The sequence below is a fragment of the Patiria miniata genome, unplaced genomic scaffold (assembly GCF_015706575.1).
Source record: "Patiria miniata isolate m_02_andy unplaced genomic scaffold, ASM1570657v1 HiC_scaffold_12, whole genome shotgun sequence".
Classification (NCBI taxonomy): Eukaryota; Metazoa; Echinodermata; class Asteroidea; order Valvatida; family Asterinidae; genus Patiria; species Patiria miniata.
The window spans coordinates 5020201-5034760 of NW_024037050.1; the positions used below are offsets into that span (position 1 = coordinate 5020201).

At 38.4% G+C, this 14560-nt stretch overlaps 1 protein-coding gene across 1 annotated transcript in view; it reads left to right on the forward strand.

Annotated features, from left to right (window-relative positions):
- The window catches only part of LOC119746101 (rhophilin-1-like), a 29746-nt gene that overhangs the window by 10045 nt on the left and 5141 nt on the right, over nucleotides 1–14560 (forward strand). Inside the window, exons 3-9 of the mRNA XM_038222897.1 lie at nucleotides 2248–2452; nucleotides 4522–4599; nucleotides 7512–7636; nucleotides 9902–10160; nucleotides 11198–11293; nucleotides 12837–12990; nucleotides 13831–14130. Coding sequence (XP_038078825.1) covers nucleotides 2248–2452; nucleotides 4522–4599; nucleotides 7512–7636; nucleotides 9902–10160; nucleotides 11198–11293; nucleotides 12837–12990; nucleotides 13831–14130 — 1217 coding nt within the window. The remainder of the gene's footprint in view (nucleotides 1–2247; nucleotides 2453–4521; nucleotides 4600–7511; nucleotides 7637–9901; nucleotides 10161–11197; nucleotides 11294–12836; nucleotides 12991–13830; nucleotides 14131–14560) is intronic.

Here is a 14560-nt window from a genome sequence, read left to right on the forward strand (position 1 = left end):
AAAAAATTGCCAAAAGGCTTAAAGGGAAAATACAACATTTGCAAACATCAACAAATAAAACTACCAAATCATTTTGAAATACCTTGCTGGACTGTTAGTGAATGACAGTGTAAAGCATCCTGTAAAATCATGGCACCTGGTGTACTGTCATTTTCAAGAAAAGTAGTATTTTTGTATCAATTTCCAACGCTGGTCGGCCGATCAGCGTTGGAAAAAAACTGGCTTTTTTTCAAATACTGGCCCCAATTGACCATCGCACTTGTTTGCAATCGATTACACACCTATGAACGGGTACAAGCCAGCTAGACTGGTTCCCTGACCTTACAATTCCCCAATGTATGTAAACTGCTCTGTTTCTTCTTATATGGAGTCAGGGAACCAGACTACAGGAAAATGATTGTTTTTCTTGGTTTTTATAGCATTTCGAACCCAAAACCTCAAAAAAGTCAGTGTAACTATATTTGCTATATATTTCCAACCCCCCAATTCCATCCATTTCTGAAAATTACAGCAAAAGCAAATGATGTATATTCCCTTTAATTTTTGCCAAAGACTACATGTACATGTACATCATAAGTCCAGTAGAACTCATTACTTGTAGACATCTTGGATTTACCATGGACCTTCAATAACGAGGATAGCTCCATGGCTTCACCAAGCTTAGAAGTCTCCGTGTCCATGAAAGCGCCTTACAAATTACAAGTCAGGGAGTGTTAATTGAAAATTAGGTTGTGTAATGTATGCATGGAGCTTCAACAAAAAGGATACATGTAGGTCCACGGCTTCACCAAGCTTAGAAACTTGTCTCCATGTCCATGAAAGCGTCTTACAAATCACAAGTCAGAGAGTGTTAATTGAAAATTAGGTCGTGTAATGTATACATCATGTACATGTACCATGTATGTACATTGTACATGTATGATGTGTACATGTACATGTACACTGTATGTAACTATCGGTACCTGTACATGTATGTACACCGCTTCTGTACGCACAGTGAGATGATTAACGACGCATAATGTACAGGCTTATGTTGTGTACATGTATTCGCACAGTATTACAGGCTAACAAAGCCTTGACTCTTCTTCATAAAAGTTTTGCATGCGTGGGTTCGACACATGTTCACGACACGTGATTCCAAAGTATGACAGATTCAAGAAATAATTTACATGTTCGTAGAACTCTTTGCAATTTTATCCATTTGTACCAACCCTACTTGTGTTCCTTTCAAAGACAGCGAATCAATGCATAATTTGTAGAGTATGTAGATGTACCAGCATACCGATATGTACATGTACATGTACGTGTAGAAAATTTTGTACGTGTACTCAGCACACATTGGTGGCACATATGCATACACATGTACATGTACTTTATTTACCGCTGTATTGCATTGATGTGCCTTTTGTCGTTTTCCTCCCTGGTGCCCTCGCCTTAGATTAGGCAAGGCTGCTTGCATTCAGCCAGTACAGTGTCATTGACATTGTATTGTCATCACTCGAATGAACTTCCAAAGCTTGGGAAATTCCAAAGAAAAATATAGGCCTAAGTGTGACCCTGAAATGGTATTGCAAAAATAACTTAACAATTTCAGCCAAAGGAAATGTTAAATTACAAGATGCTGAAGTGAGTACATGTACATGACTACAAAGGAGGCCTCTCCTCTGGAATGTACCTTGTTGGGCTGTAAAACTCATTTACCATGAGATAAAAATGCTTGAAATGATCATTAAAAATTAGAATATAAACATGTAGGCTTATACAGAACTATACTTTGAAAATTTGTGTTTTTTGTGCATAGGATTTTTGGGGTACAATATTTTGGTTTTGAAAATCGAGCCATTATTGTGCTAGTCTTGATTCAAGTCACATGTTTCGTTTTGAAAATCTTGCTTCAAACACACTTGCTGTCACGACTGTAGGACCTGATTTCCAACACTGAATTGGCATACATACAATATATATAACATGTTCCGTGCAGCACTAGTCTGACGTGAACAATTTTAGCTCATATTTCAGTGTCTTTATTAACAACTTAAAAATAGGCAAGGCAAAATATAACTACATGTACATGTACTGCGTCAGATGTAAACTGACATGTTTTTTTCCCGTTAATATTACACACTACCCGGTATGTAAGACATTAGGTTACATGTTCATTAAATTGTACCGTGTTAATATTTTTCAATCTGCTTAAACGACATGTTTTCTTCCTCCCCCCCCCCCCCCCCCCCCCCCCCACCACAGGGCAGCCAGCAACCGTAAGATCAAGGAGCAGGTTGCCATGGAGCTGAGCTTCGTGAACTCCAACCTGCAGCTCCTCAAGGAAGAGTTAGCAGAGATCAACAGTGAGGTAGAGGCCTATCAGAATGATACATTCCTCAGAAGTGTTCCACTCATTCCACTAGGCTTGAAAGAGACTAAAGATATCGATGTCAAGTTGGTGTTTCAGGTAGGTGCACACTGAAAAAAAAAAATTAAGAGAAAACTTTAAAAAAAATTAAAGTTTTCTCTTAATTTATGACTTTCTATTTTTCCAGTCAGGAAGAACTCAGGGAATTTGGGGAAAACGCCAACAATCAGGGAAAACACAGGAAATCTGATAGTGACCCACAAGGGAAAAGGTTTTCGCCAGTTTGACTTCAAGCAACCTCATCCAAAAAAAAAACGTTCCCATGGAATTCTGGAAATTTCTCAAGGAAATATCAGGAAAACTCAGAAAATTTGTTTTTCACAAAGTCATGGGAATCCTGTTACGGTCCAGATAATGTTAGGAATTTAAAACATCATTTTGTTTTCTGCTGAATTGATGAATCAAAAAAAATGTGTTTATTGTGAGACTATTAAAACTTGTCACATTAAATATTCCATTGTTTTGGTTATTATTTTTTGTAAAAACAGTCCCTCTGTCAAATTAAGCTTTTTCAATTTAACATCCAGTTTGTCATAACATGAATGATTGTATTAACCCTAACCCTGCTGAATCCAACAGAATCCAACTGTACCATAAACCTGTTGGAGCCTGTTGGATTCTGTTGGATTGAGCAGTAAACCCCTTGTACAAATGTAGTATGTACATATTCAGAGTCTGATTCTGTTGGGTACTGATAAATAACGCCAAGTTGGACTCTGTTGGATCCAGCAGACAACTAAAAAATAGGCACAGTTTGGATTCTGTTGGATCGAGCAGGGTAGTCCTGATGAACCCTTAGGGGATTTAATATGCATGTCGTTAAAGGGAAAATACATTTGCAAACATCAAAAAATAAAACTACCAAATCATTTGAAATACCTTGCTGGACTGTTAGTGAATGACAGTGTAAAGCATCCTGTAAAATCATGGCACCTGGTATACTGTCATTTTCAAGAAAAGTGGTATTTTTGTATCAATTTTCAACACTGATCGGCCGATCAGCGTTGGAAAAAACTGGCTTTTTTTTTCAAATACTGGCCCCAGTTGACCATCGCACTTGATAGCAATCGATTACACACCTATGAACGGGTACAAGCCAGCTAGACTGGTTCCCTGACCTTACAATTCCCCAATATATGTAAACTGCTCTGTTTCTTCTTAAATGGAGTCAGGGAACCAGACTACAGGAAAATGATTGTTTTTCTTGGTTTTTATAGCATTTTCGAACCCAAAACCTCAAAAAAGTCAGTGTAACTATATTTGCTATATATTTCCAACCCCCCAATTCCATCCATTTCTGAAAATTACAGCAAAAGCAAATGATGTACCGGTATATTCCCTTTAATTATTATCTACTATGGAATTTTGGATCATGAAAGAATGAATGCAAAGTTTAAAATAAACTTTTCCAGGTTAAAGTTTGCCCACACTATTATAATTAACAGAGACACCAACACTATATTTAGGCTGTGGCATGAGCATACATTATTTCAATGACGTCAACCAATCTGCCATACATGTATAATAATTACCTAAACACTTAAAAATATTTTTCAAAAAATAAAAAAATAAAATCACAACTCCTTGAAAGCCATCTGTCGTCAAGTTGACCCAATTTACTATTTGAGTTGGCTACAGTTTTTCATTTGAAAAACAGCTGGGTAAATTTCAGCGCAGAAACCGAGGGAATATCGATAGACTTGACTTTTAAAATGCTGCCAGGTGGGTGGTCTGGAGAGTCCCTGGCAGTGTATTTATAGCTGAAATTATACGGCGTACGTCAATTCTGAACGTATCTGTATTGATTTCTGGATCGGTTGAGTGTGTTTAATGTTGGGTGTGGTTTGTTGAAACAAATTTCAAGAGAATTTTCGTTATTTATTTTGAATTTTACGAAAAGTAATGCCAGTTTCTGTGATTTTTGCATTTGAACTGTTTTAGATTTCTTCATATTTATCTATAAATAAATCATGAAATCTTTATACATGTTGAAGATTTTTGACACTAAACCAATGAGCATACTGGTAATGTATGTAAGTCATTTTCATTCATAATTTACTGCTTGATGATAATGCGTTTTCCCTTTTTCTTTTCCCAACGTTCAACAGGATTACATTCTTGAGCATTACAGCGAAGATGGTGCAAACTACGAGCAGGAAATACAAGAGTTTATGGACATCAGACAGGTACTGATAACATTACCCGTTTATAACCCTAACAGAGGGGTATTGTGCGACTCAAAAAAAAGAATCCAATGCCGGCATTGTATGTGCTTACTTCTGGGCTGCCTGACTTTAGGCCAAAAAAATTAATAAGTCAGTCTCTGGTCAGCGCGCGCGTCGATTTTAATAATGCGCGTCAATCTTTTTTTTTTCCAAAATGTTCCGCGGTAGCTCCAACAGCGCCCTCTATTGCCGCACCTCCTCAAATTTTTTTTACCAAAGAGCACCAAGGAATGGGAAATTACACCAAGGCAAATGATCGAGAGCACCAAGGCAAATTATGGAAGACACCAATGTACATGTACATGAGGACACCAAATAGCAAAATAGTACCCCACCTTGTCTGTACAATCCAAGCTTGGAGAAAAAAAAAAAAGCCCCCCCCCCCCCCCAAAAAAGACAGCCGTGTCCCTGCGTCAATTTCGGAACTTTGGTCTGACCAGAGACCGAATTTTTTTTTTTTTTTGGCCTTACCAGTGATTTTTTTATTCATTGAACACTTCTTTTATTACTGTCACGTAATTGCAGTTACTTTGGACAAAGTAAGGTACTCATGTACATGTACCTACATGTTTGAATCGGTTCCAGTTTCTGTCCAAAGTGTGTCCACTGGCATTGCCCTAGTGCGTCTTCCGGGCAATTCCACGGTTACTCACGTTACATTTTTGATGTGCTTTTGAGTTTCCTTGGGACTGAAAAGGTTTAATAACTGTTATCCCCATGGTAGATAGAGTATGGTAGTAGACCTAGACCTACCGGTACCTAAGCACCAAAGATGACATCCAGAAAAATGTGTTAAGTATGATAAACAAGACGCACAAAATCGGTTACTCACGTTACATTTACGTGAGTAACCGATTTTGTGCGTCTTGTTTATCATACATAACACATTTTTCTGGATGTCATCTGTGGTGCTTAGGTCTAGGTCTACTCTATCTACCATGGGAATAACAGTTATTAAACCATTTCAGTAAGGTAATTACAGCCCAAGGAAACTCAAAAGTACATCAAAAATGTAACGTGAGTAACCGTGGAATTGCCCCTCCTGTCTTTCAGCTGTATCTGAGTGACAAACTTACATTTCGTACTCTTGTGTTCTTTAATTTGCATGATATCCGTTTGGACAGTAGCCAGATTCGCTTTGGTTTTGCTAGTTTGTTGACAAGTAAGATGTAACACAGATGCATCCTCACAAAAATCTTCCAAAAACCTTTGAACTACACTGACTGGTCAAGTTTTTTTGAAGATAACTCCTAGGAAAATGTTTTGTCCGAAACACCATTTCTCATTCAATTACTACTGCAATTACTACTGCACCTCAGCCCATGTAAATCATTCTTATAGCCTTTATCACAGATTGTGCAAGTACATTTACGTGTAGTAAATTCTGCATTGAAAAAAATAAAGAAAGAGCAATATTTGATCTTTCCATGCCCATTGTATACAAACGCTCTTAGGAATAACACAAGATTGACTCGGGGCAAATTGCACAGAATGCAAAAGGTTTTGTTCAGTGCCACACCTAACTATTTGGATTACTTGAAAATATGGTTGGAATTTTTTTTTAACTGAGCAGAACAATTATCCAGCAATACACTCGTTGCATTATTGTTCATGAGGCTACTCGGTTGAAGAAAAATAACTTGTGGCAATAAAAAAAATGCATTGTAGCAGATAAGCTTGTATGCTTCAATAAAAATACCCAAAGATCTTGGTCTTTGTGAGAGATCCGACCTAAAGCTGTGTAAAGAATGTAGGAGTTACACGCTAGAACTACTGGGGGTACTTGTGCAGGTACAAATGCACGCACGTAGTACGTCTAACCCCCCCCCCCCCCCATAAAAAAAGTGTACGTGAGTCAAGGAAATAAATTAGATGGCACACACAGACACTCAGACAAGTGGTTGCTGCATGTAGGTATAATGAGAACAGATTTCATAAACTCGATAAATGCTAACTTTCTTTTAAATCTTATAATCTAGAGTTGGGATAAGATTTCAAAGTTTGCATGGTGAAGGTAGCAGGGGAATATACAACATTTGTAAACATCAAAAAACAAAACTACCAAATTATTATGAAATACCTTACTGGACTGTTACTGAATGATAGTCTAAAGCATCCTGTAAAATCATGGCACCTGGTATGCTGTCATTTTCAAGTAAATTTTTCAAATATTGCCCCCAATTTACCATATTTAGTTAGTCCGCATTTGCAATCGATTACAGGCCCATATGAATGGGTACAAGCCAGCTATATTGGTTCCCTGACCTTACTCTATTTCATCTTACATGTAAGTGGGGTCAGGGAACCAGACTACAAGAACATGATTGTGTTTCTTGATTTTTCCAGCACAAAACTTCAAACAAGTCAGTGTAAAAATACTGGTAGTTGCTACAAAATACTAACCCCCAAAATCCATCCATTTCTGAGAATTACAGCAAAAGCAAATGTTGTATACATGTATTCCCTTTAACTGCCAAGTGAATGAGTCTAGAGTTTGAAAGACATGTACATGTATGTGATGAGTTGCCTGTCCCATATATTGCAAAATACATGTAGCTTTGCAAGGGGGTTTTTCTGTCCCACCCAGCTTTGGAAGTTCCCTATTGGTGATCAGTCATCCCTGTAAATATCTTGGCAATTTGAATAGCCATTCTACTTACAGAGGTTAAATGCTACCTGCACGTGCAGTTCTGAAAAACACTATATGCTCCGATGATTTCAGTCATTGAAGTATTGACTTCGACTTTCAGAAATGGCAAAGTATTGTGTACATTATCAATATAGAGTTCAAAAGTTTAAACTGGACTCTAAAGACACAAATAACACCAGATTGTTTTCCTATTACATGTATTTGTTTTCCCACTTACCATCAGGCAATGCGAACCCCAAAGAGGAACGCTGAAGGGGTGGATTTGTTATTTGAATACTACAACCAGCTCTACTTCATCGAAAACCGATTCTTCCCTGCAGATAGACACACTGGCATATACCTGACATGGTGAGGCTTGTTCTTGAATGATATATGCAGTTTAGCCTGAAAAAATCAGACTTCAGTTATAAAATATCTGTAGCTTTGTTTTTCGCAGAAAAGACGAAAATAATGGAGATTCTATGCAGTTAATACTAGTCTCATAAGCACTGGTTTATTTTTTATTTTTTATTTTAATTCTTCCTGGTAATGAAACCAAGGATTCCTCAAAAGTACCTTAAGCACTGTAGCTCGAAAGCCTGAAGAAACCTGTAGAGAGAAGACAATGAGAAGAAATTACAGTTTTAGAGGTGGGAGGAAAAGCCCAGAGGAATATTCTGAGGAAAATCCACGGAATCAGGTAGGGACTGAAAACCCAATCCACATATTGGCCCGGGCGGGATTCAAACCCGGGTCACAGCAGTGGAAGGCGAGGAAAGTACTGCTACGCCAACCTGACTCATCATTAATGAGCACATTGACTCAGTAGGTGTCAGTGCTAATCCCATTAAGTTTTGTAACAAAGAAAAGTAACATCATAGCACTCAGCAGAGAAAGTTGTAGTTGTGCTGCTTCAAAATACCACACCTGCTGTGGCATTACTTTGATTGATTTTCAGGATAGAACAGTTTAGGCAATATTACTTTAAATGGGCTGTAAAATCCGAGTTACAAAGCATGCGCAGTTGTTTATTTTATACAGAGTATTAGATTTTGGTAAAGTTTTCTGGCAAAATTGCCAAGGGAGAAATAAGCATTTAAGATATCCCAACTGCACAAGATGGCAAGAGTTTATTTTGAAGCGAGTGGTTTTCTTAATCGCTGAGTCACAGACTTTGGGTTTGGTGAGATGGTCAAATGGTACAAGATGGTACATAGTTTTGATTGAAATTTTAGGCCTAAAGTTTTATCAAATATCTTACCCAAGTTTAGCATCCTTTACTTACTTTTAGGATATTTTAAATGTTATTACATGTTAGTGCATGTATGAGTGTGCTCACGGTTAATGTGCATTTATTCATACCTGTACCAGTTACTGTAGATACCACAGTGTTGCGCTTGTCTACTTTCAGCGAAATCTAAGGCAAAGTGATACATGTATATGCCAAAAGATGGCATTCATTAATGTTGTTTAAAAACATTGATATCAAACTTTTCTGGGAAAATAGAATGGAATGGGTAATAAAACGTGATATGTAGATGTAGCAACATGTACCTTCCTTATTTTTTGTTTTAAAACAGAGACCTACATGTTCTCATACAGCAAGATCACAGTGTGCCTCTTCCCCAAATTGCTTCTGTTACAATCATCAGCTACGCAACGTTCAATAGAACAATAGACCATTATCATGTTGCGGTCATCAATCGTCAGCTACGCAACATTCAATAGAACAATAGACCATTATCATGTTGCGGTCATCAATCGTCAGCTACGCAACATTCAATAGAACAATAGACCATTATCATGTTGCGGTCATCAATCGTCAGCTACGCAACATTCAATAGAACAATAGACCATTATCATGTTGCGGTCATCAATCGTCAGCTACGCAACATTCAATAGAACAATAGACCATTATCATGTTGTGGCCATGGTATTTTTTTCCATTCAAATCAACGTAACCAAAGCGAGGCTGGAAGGAAAAATAGTCTGGTTCCTTTTTGCACAAAAAATGTTATCATTTAGTACTGTTATTGGATACAGAGAACATGACTAAAATGGTGGCAGCATGATAAAGGTCTATTGACTCCAGCATTAAAGAGGTTGTGGAATGCTCGAAGACATTTCCGTCAATTTTTGGGTATATGTAGCCTAAGGTGTGATGAAATAAAAACGACTATTGTTTCTGTCATGAAATGAATACAAAAGGTACTTTTGAGAGCTGTTTTTCAGGTCCTGTTTCGACCCGAACGTGCAATTTGTGCAAAAGTCGTCGTTGGGGGCAGCAAACAAAACATAGTAAATCGTGACGTAATAAACAGGACTCCCTATGCAGCGTAGTATAAACAAGTCCTGTTTATAACGTCACGATTTACTATGTTTTGTTTGCTGCCCCCAACGACGACTTTTACACAAATTGCACGTACCTTTTGTATTCATTTCATGACAGAAACAATAGTCGTTTTTATTTCATCACACCTTAGGCTACATATACCCAAAAAAATGACGGAAATGTCTTCGAGCATTCCACAACCTCTTTAAAATCAACTTATCTGAAGGAATGTAGTTTTATTTACAATATACCATCAGTAATGTGAAAAAGTCGAAATGTAATTTGTACTTTGTGTCACCCAGGTATGATGCCCTGACTGGTATTCCCTCAGTCCAGAGGTCCATTGCCTTTGAGAAGGGCAGCGTCCTGTTCAACGTCTGCTCCCTGTTCACCCAGATAGGTGCCCGGCAGGACCGGAGCATGCCGGAAGGGATCCAGGAGGCCATTGCTAACTTGCAGTGTGCTGCCGGCGGCTTCGGGTACCTTGCTGCTAACTTCAGCCACGCTCCCAGCATGGACATGAGCACGCCTGTGCTGCTCATGTTAGAAGCACTCATGATGGTAAGATGTCACTTTGATAGTAGTCACAGAAGCTTTTTTTAGTAGATATTTGATTCTCCCCTGAAACTCAATTTGTCTGATGGAATTTTGTATTCGGGAGATATTAATGCAATTTGGGGGCTTGCTCTTCACAAACATACATGTACGTGTAAATTCATGAACACCGCAAGTCAATGTTGCCCGAGAGCTTGGAAGAAAAAACACCTGTAGGAGGTCCTGGGTTCGAGTCCCATCTGAGTAGACTTGATTCTTTTCTCCTAAGCTCTTGGATGAGACAAAACAAACAGTGTTTGAAGAGCAAAACCCTATTTGGTATCCTGAATTTATAATGGGAGTGTTTTGTTTCTTAGTTTAATGTATAGACCATGTTACATGTGATGCCATACCATTGGGCAACTATCGGGCAGCCCAAGCATTTAAGCATCATTTGCATGTTATTTTGCCTACATTATAACAGTTTACATGTCACCAATTTCACACCAGTCACATTTTAAGAGATTCACATGTGCAGAAGAGAACAGTTTTCTGAAAGTTGGCATCATGTGACTACAGCATCCAATTTGTAAAAAAAACACAAGAAAATGTAATATGGTCTGTACCTACAGCAACTCGCAGTGGTGCATTTAGCATTGATGCATGCAGGATTTCTCTGCATAGAGAATCTTTACGGGGGAGAGCAAGGATCATAATAGCACCCTTTACGTGGACACAACACAACATGCCTTGTGGATCTGTCTTAAAACAATAGCTTCATTGAAAGAAAGTTCTCTTGACAAATTTTTAGAAAGTTGAATAATTAGATAAGTTGAATAATACATAAAAGTCTTTAATCGGGAAAAATACAATTTTTGTTAAGGAGCAACTGAAACTGGAACATTTGTTTTTGTACTTACCGTTCTTAATGCGTCCTTGTGAATTTGATAAAGCTATGTGTACAATAAAGTTCTAAGCATTTGAGCAGTTGTCACCATATGAGGCTAGAGTAAAGTTAGTTTTCATTTACAGTTTGGAATTTTTTGTGTGTTTCCTTCTGATAGGGTCAAGTTCAAGAGTGTATCTTTGAGAGGAGAGTTCTGGGTGGTATTGCTGAAGACATCCAGACCAGCTTTGAAATAGCACAAGAAGCTGCTGTTGTAAGTCTAGTACTTGTTCAATGTTGCTGTTATACTTTGTGACTTATTCTCTAGGTGTTAGCCTGTCCTGATGTCCTGCTGAATATGTTGCTGTTACGTATGGTTGCTGCTGCTGCTGTTGCTCCTTCAACTTGCTGGTGTTGATGCTGAGAATATTAGTGCTGCTGCTGTTTGTGTTCCTGCTGCAGCTGCTGCGGATATTCCTACCACTACTGCTGCTGCTGCCGATCATCCCTTTTTTTTTCTCTTTCTTTTTTTCTTTTTTGGAGGGGGTTGTTTTTGTTTTGTTAAAGGGAAGATACAACATTTGCAAAAAATCAAAAAACGAAATGATCAAATTATCACAAAATATCTTATTGGATTGTTAGGGAATGACAGTCTAAAGTATCCTGTAAAAACGCGGCTCCTGGTCTGCTGACATTTTCAAGAAATATTGTTTTTTCCAAAGCTTGTCGGCCGACCAGTGTTGGAGGAAACTGTTTGGTTTTTTTCAAAAAGTGTTCCTAATTCTTCATGGTTAATTATTCCGCATTTTCTTTGCAATTGATTACACACCTGTGAAGGGGTACTAGACTGATTCTCTGACCTTACAATTCCCCAATGTCTATAAATTGCTCCGTTTCATTTTAAGTAGGGCCAGGGAACCAGACTACAAGAACATGATTGGGTTTATTTGTTTTCCAGCATCTACAAGCGCGAAACGTGAAACAAGTCAGTTTAACAATATTTGCTATAACATACTAATCCTCCAAATCCATTTATATCTGAAAATTAAAGAAAAAGCAAATGTTGTACATTTCCCTTTAAGACATCTTCCATTTCATTTATATGCCTTAACTGCCAGAGATTTCAAAATAAAAGAAATCCCTGCTGTTGGTAGCCGAACTGATGAAGAAAATTGGCAGTTCACAATTTGTTAAAGGCTATTTCCACTTAATACATTGAACAACATTTAGCATTTCTCTATGCCCAATAGTTTATTATTTTGCACTTATAAGGTACATGTATGTTAAATCTAAATATAAGCTAAATTTGTTGATTTCTAGTGACGTATGTTTGATCTTGATATTGGCAGCTTGACATGCATTTTCTGCATAAATTGAAAGGATTTCAAAGTTAAGGTCAAAGAAAAAAAAATAATTGGTCTCTGGTCAGCGTGCGTGTCGATTTTAATCATGTGCGTCAACCTTTCTTTTTTTTTCAAATTAACACGGAAGCTACAACAGCACCCTCTATTGCCGCACCTCCTCAAATTTTTGTACCAAGGAGCACCAAGGAATGGGGAAATTGCACCAAGGCAAATGATAAAAGGCACCAAGGCAAATGATGGAGGACACCAATGTATAATGAGGACACAAACAAGCAAAATAGTACCCACCTTGACTGTACAATACAAGCTTGAAAAAAAAAAGCCACCAAATAAAAAAATAAAAAACGCGTCGCCGCATCAATTCCGGAACTTCGGTCTGACCAGAGACCGACTATTTTTTTTTTTTTGGCCTATGCCTTACATTTTTTTCCTCAAAACTTTGTCATCTACCAGGTTTCGGAGGCTTACTCCAAGGTGCACCAGCTCATGATGCATCCTAAGGTCAAAGATTACGTCCCTTACTCCTGGATCTCCCTGGTGCTGGTCAAATCACAACACTTCAAGGCGTCATCACACTACTATGCAGCAATGGGCTACTCAGATAGACGTAAGATAACCTACTGATCTTTGTAGAGTTCTGGTCCTGGTGGTTACCGCGCAAACACCTCCTAAGCGGTTATCTCGCACAGGCATGACAGGTCCTGTGTTGAAATGTTGGACTCATGTGAGATGGTACGTTGGTTCGAACCCTGGTAGGGATCATGGTGCTTGTGTCCCTGGGCAAGACACTCTATTGCAACTGCTACTCTTTAGGGTAGGAATAAGAGTGTTCTGAGCAGCAACTCGTGGCCTTTTGAATAGGGCCCACAATGCTCCACGTGGATAATAATTGATGTAATAATTATCAGAGGCATATGGGTAATTCCACGGTTACTCACATTACATTTTTGATGTACTTTTGAGTTTCCTTGGGCTGTAATTACCTTACTGAAAAAGTTAGATAACTGTTATCCCCATGGTAGATAGAGTAGACCTAGACCTACCTAAGCACCAAAGATGACATCCAGAAAAATGTGTTCTGTATGATTAACAAGATGTTACATTTTCGTAACGTGAGTAACCAATTTTGTGCGTCTTGTTTTCACATACATAACACATTTTTCTAGATGCCATCTTTGGTGCTTAGGTAGGTCTAGGCCCACTCTTTCTACCATGGGGATAACAGTTATTAAACCTTTTCAGTAAGGTAATTACAGCCCATGGAAACTCAAAAGTACATCAAAAATGGAACGTGAGTAACCGTGAAATTGCCCATATCATGATGTGGGTGCAGTTTTTTTTAAGTTTGATAATGTATATATGCAACATACTATACATGTACTTGTTAATTTGATAAAGTTTCTAAATGTAAATATTTAAACTAAATTGAATCATCTCTGAAATGCAGACTCCACCTACGATCAGGCCACACTAGAGAGAGTCTTCCCCACCGTCTACGATGAACATCGCACCTTGCAGGTGCCACGGTCACAGCAGGAACGCAAGCGACTGAGTAAAGCCCACATCCGGCAGGCTCTGATACTGCACGAGGAGGCCCTGGGGGTCCACAGGCTCTCCAAGATGCTGCGTAAGATTGACACACTGCAGGAGGTCTTGCGGCAGTCTACCGACCGCTCCATGAACTGCTACACAGAGCTAGATGAAGAGGACGACTTCTTTGAGATGATGGATGTCCCAGACATTAAGGGTTAGTTCCTGATAACTGCATACAGGGGTGTGAAATCTCAGCTTTAAAGCTGATTTCAGCTTTTTTGTGTGTTGGATTTCAGCTTTTTTTTCAGATTTTTCCTTCACTTGCTGTGTACAAAAGTATAGGAGATTTCCTAAGTTCAACTTTTTTACACTTTTTTTCCAGCTGTTTTCAGCTATTTTTATCAGTGGTCACTCACACCCCTGTGCATATCAAATTTATGTTTACTGCAGGCACGCGTGAATCCTTCTATTCGATGCAAAATATATAACCAAAATACGCACAAGCGTTAATGCATTTGTCCTCAAGTAAATTCACATCTCTGATCCCGATTGGTCTATCCATGGCAACAACAGTGTGCATTATCCACTGGTGCACGGTCCATACTGCATGACATGACTTCCTTTTCTCAACATGAACGTTTTCC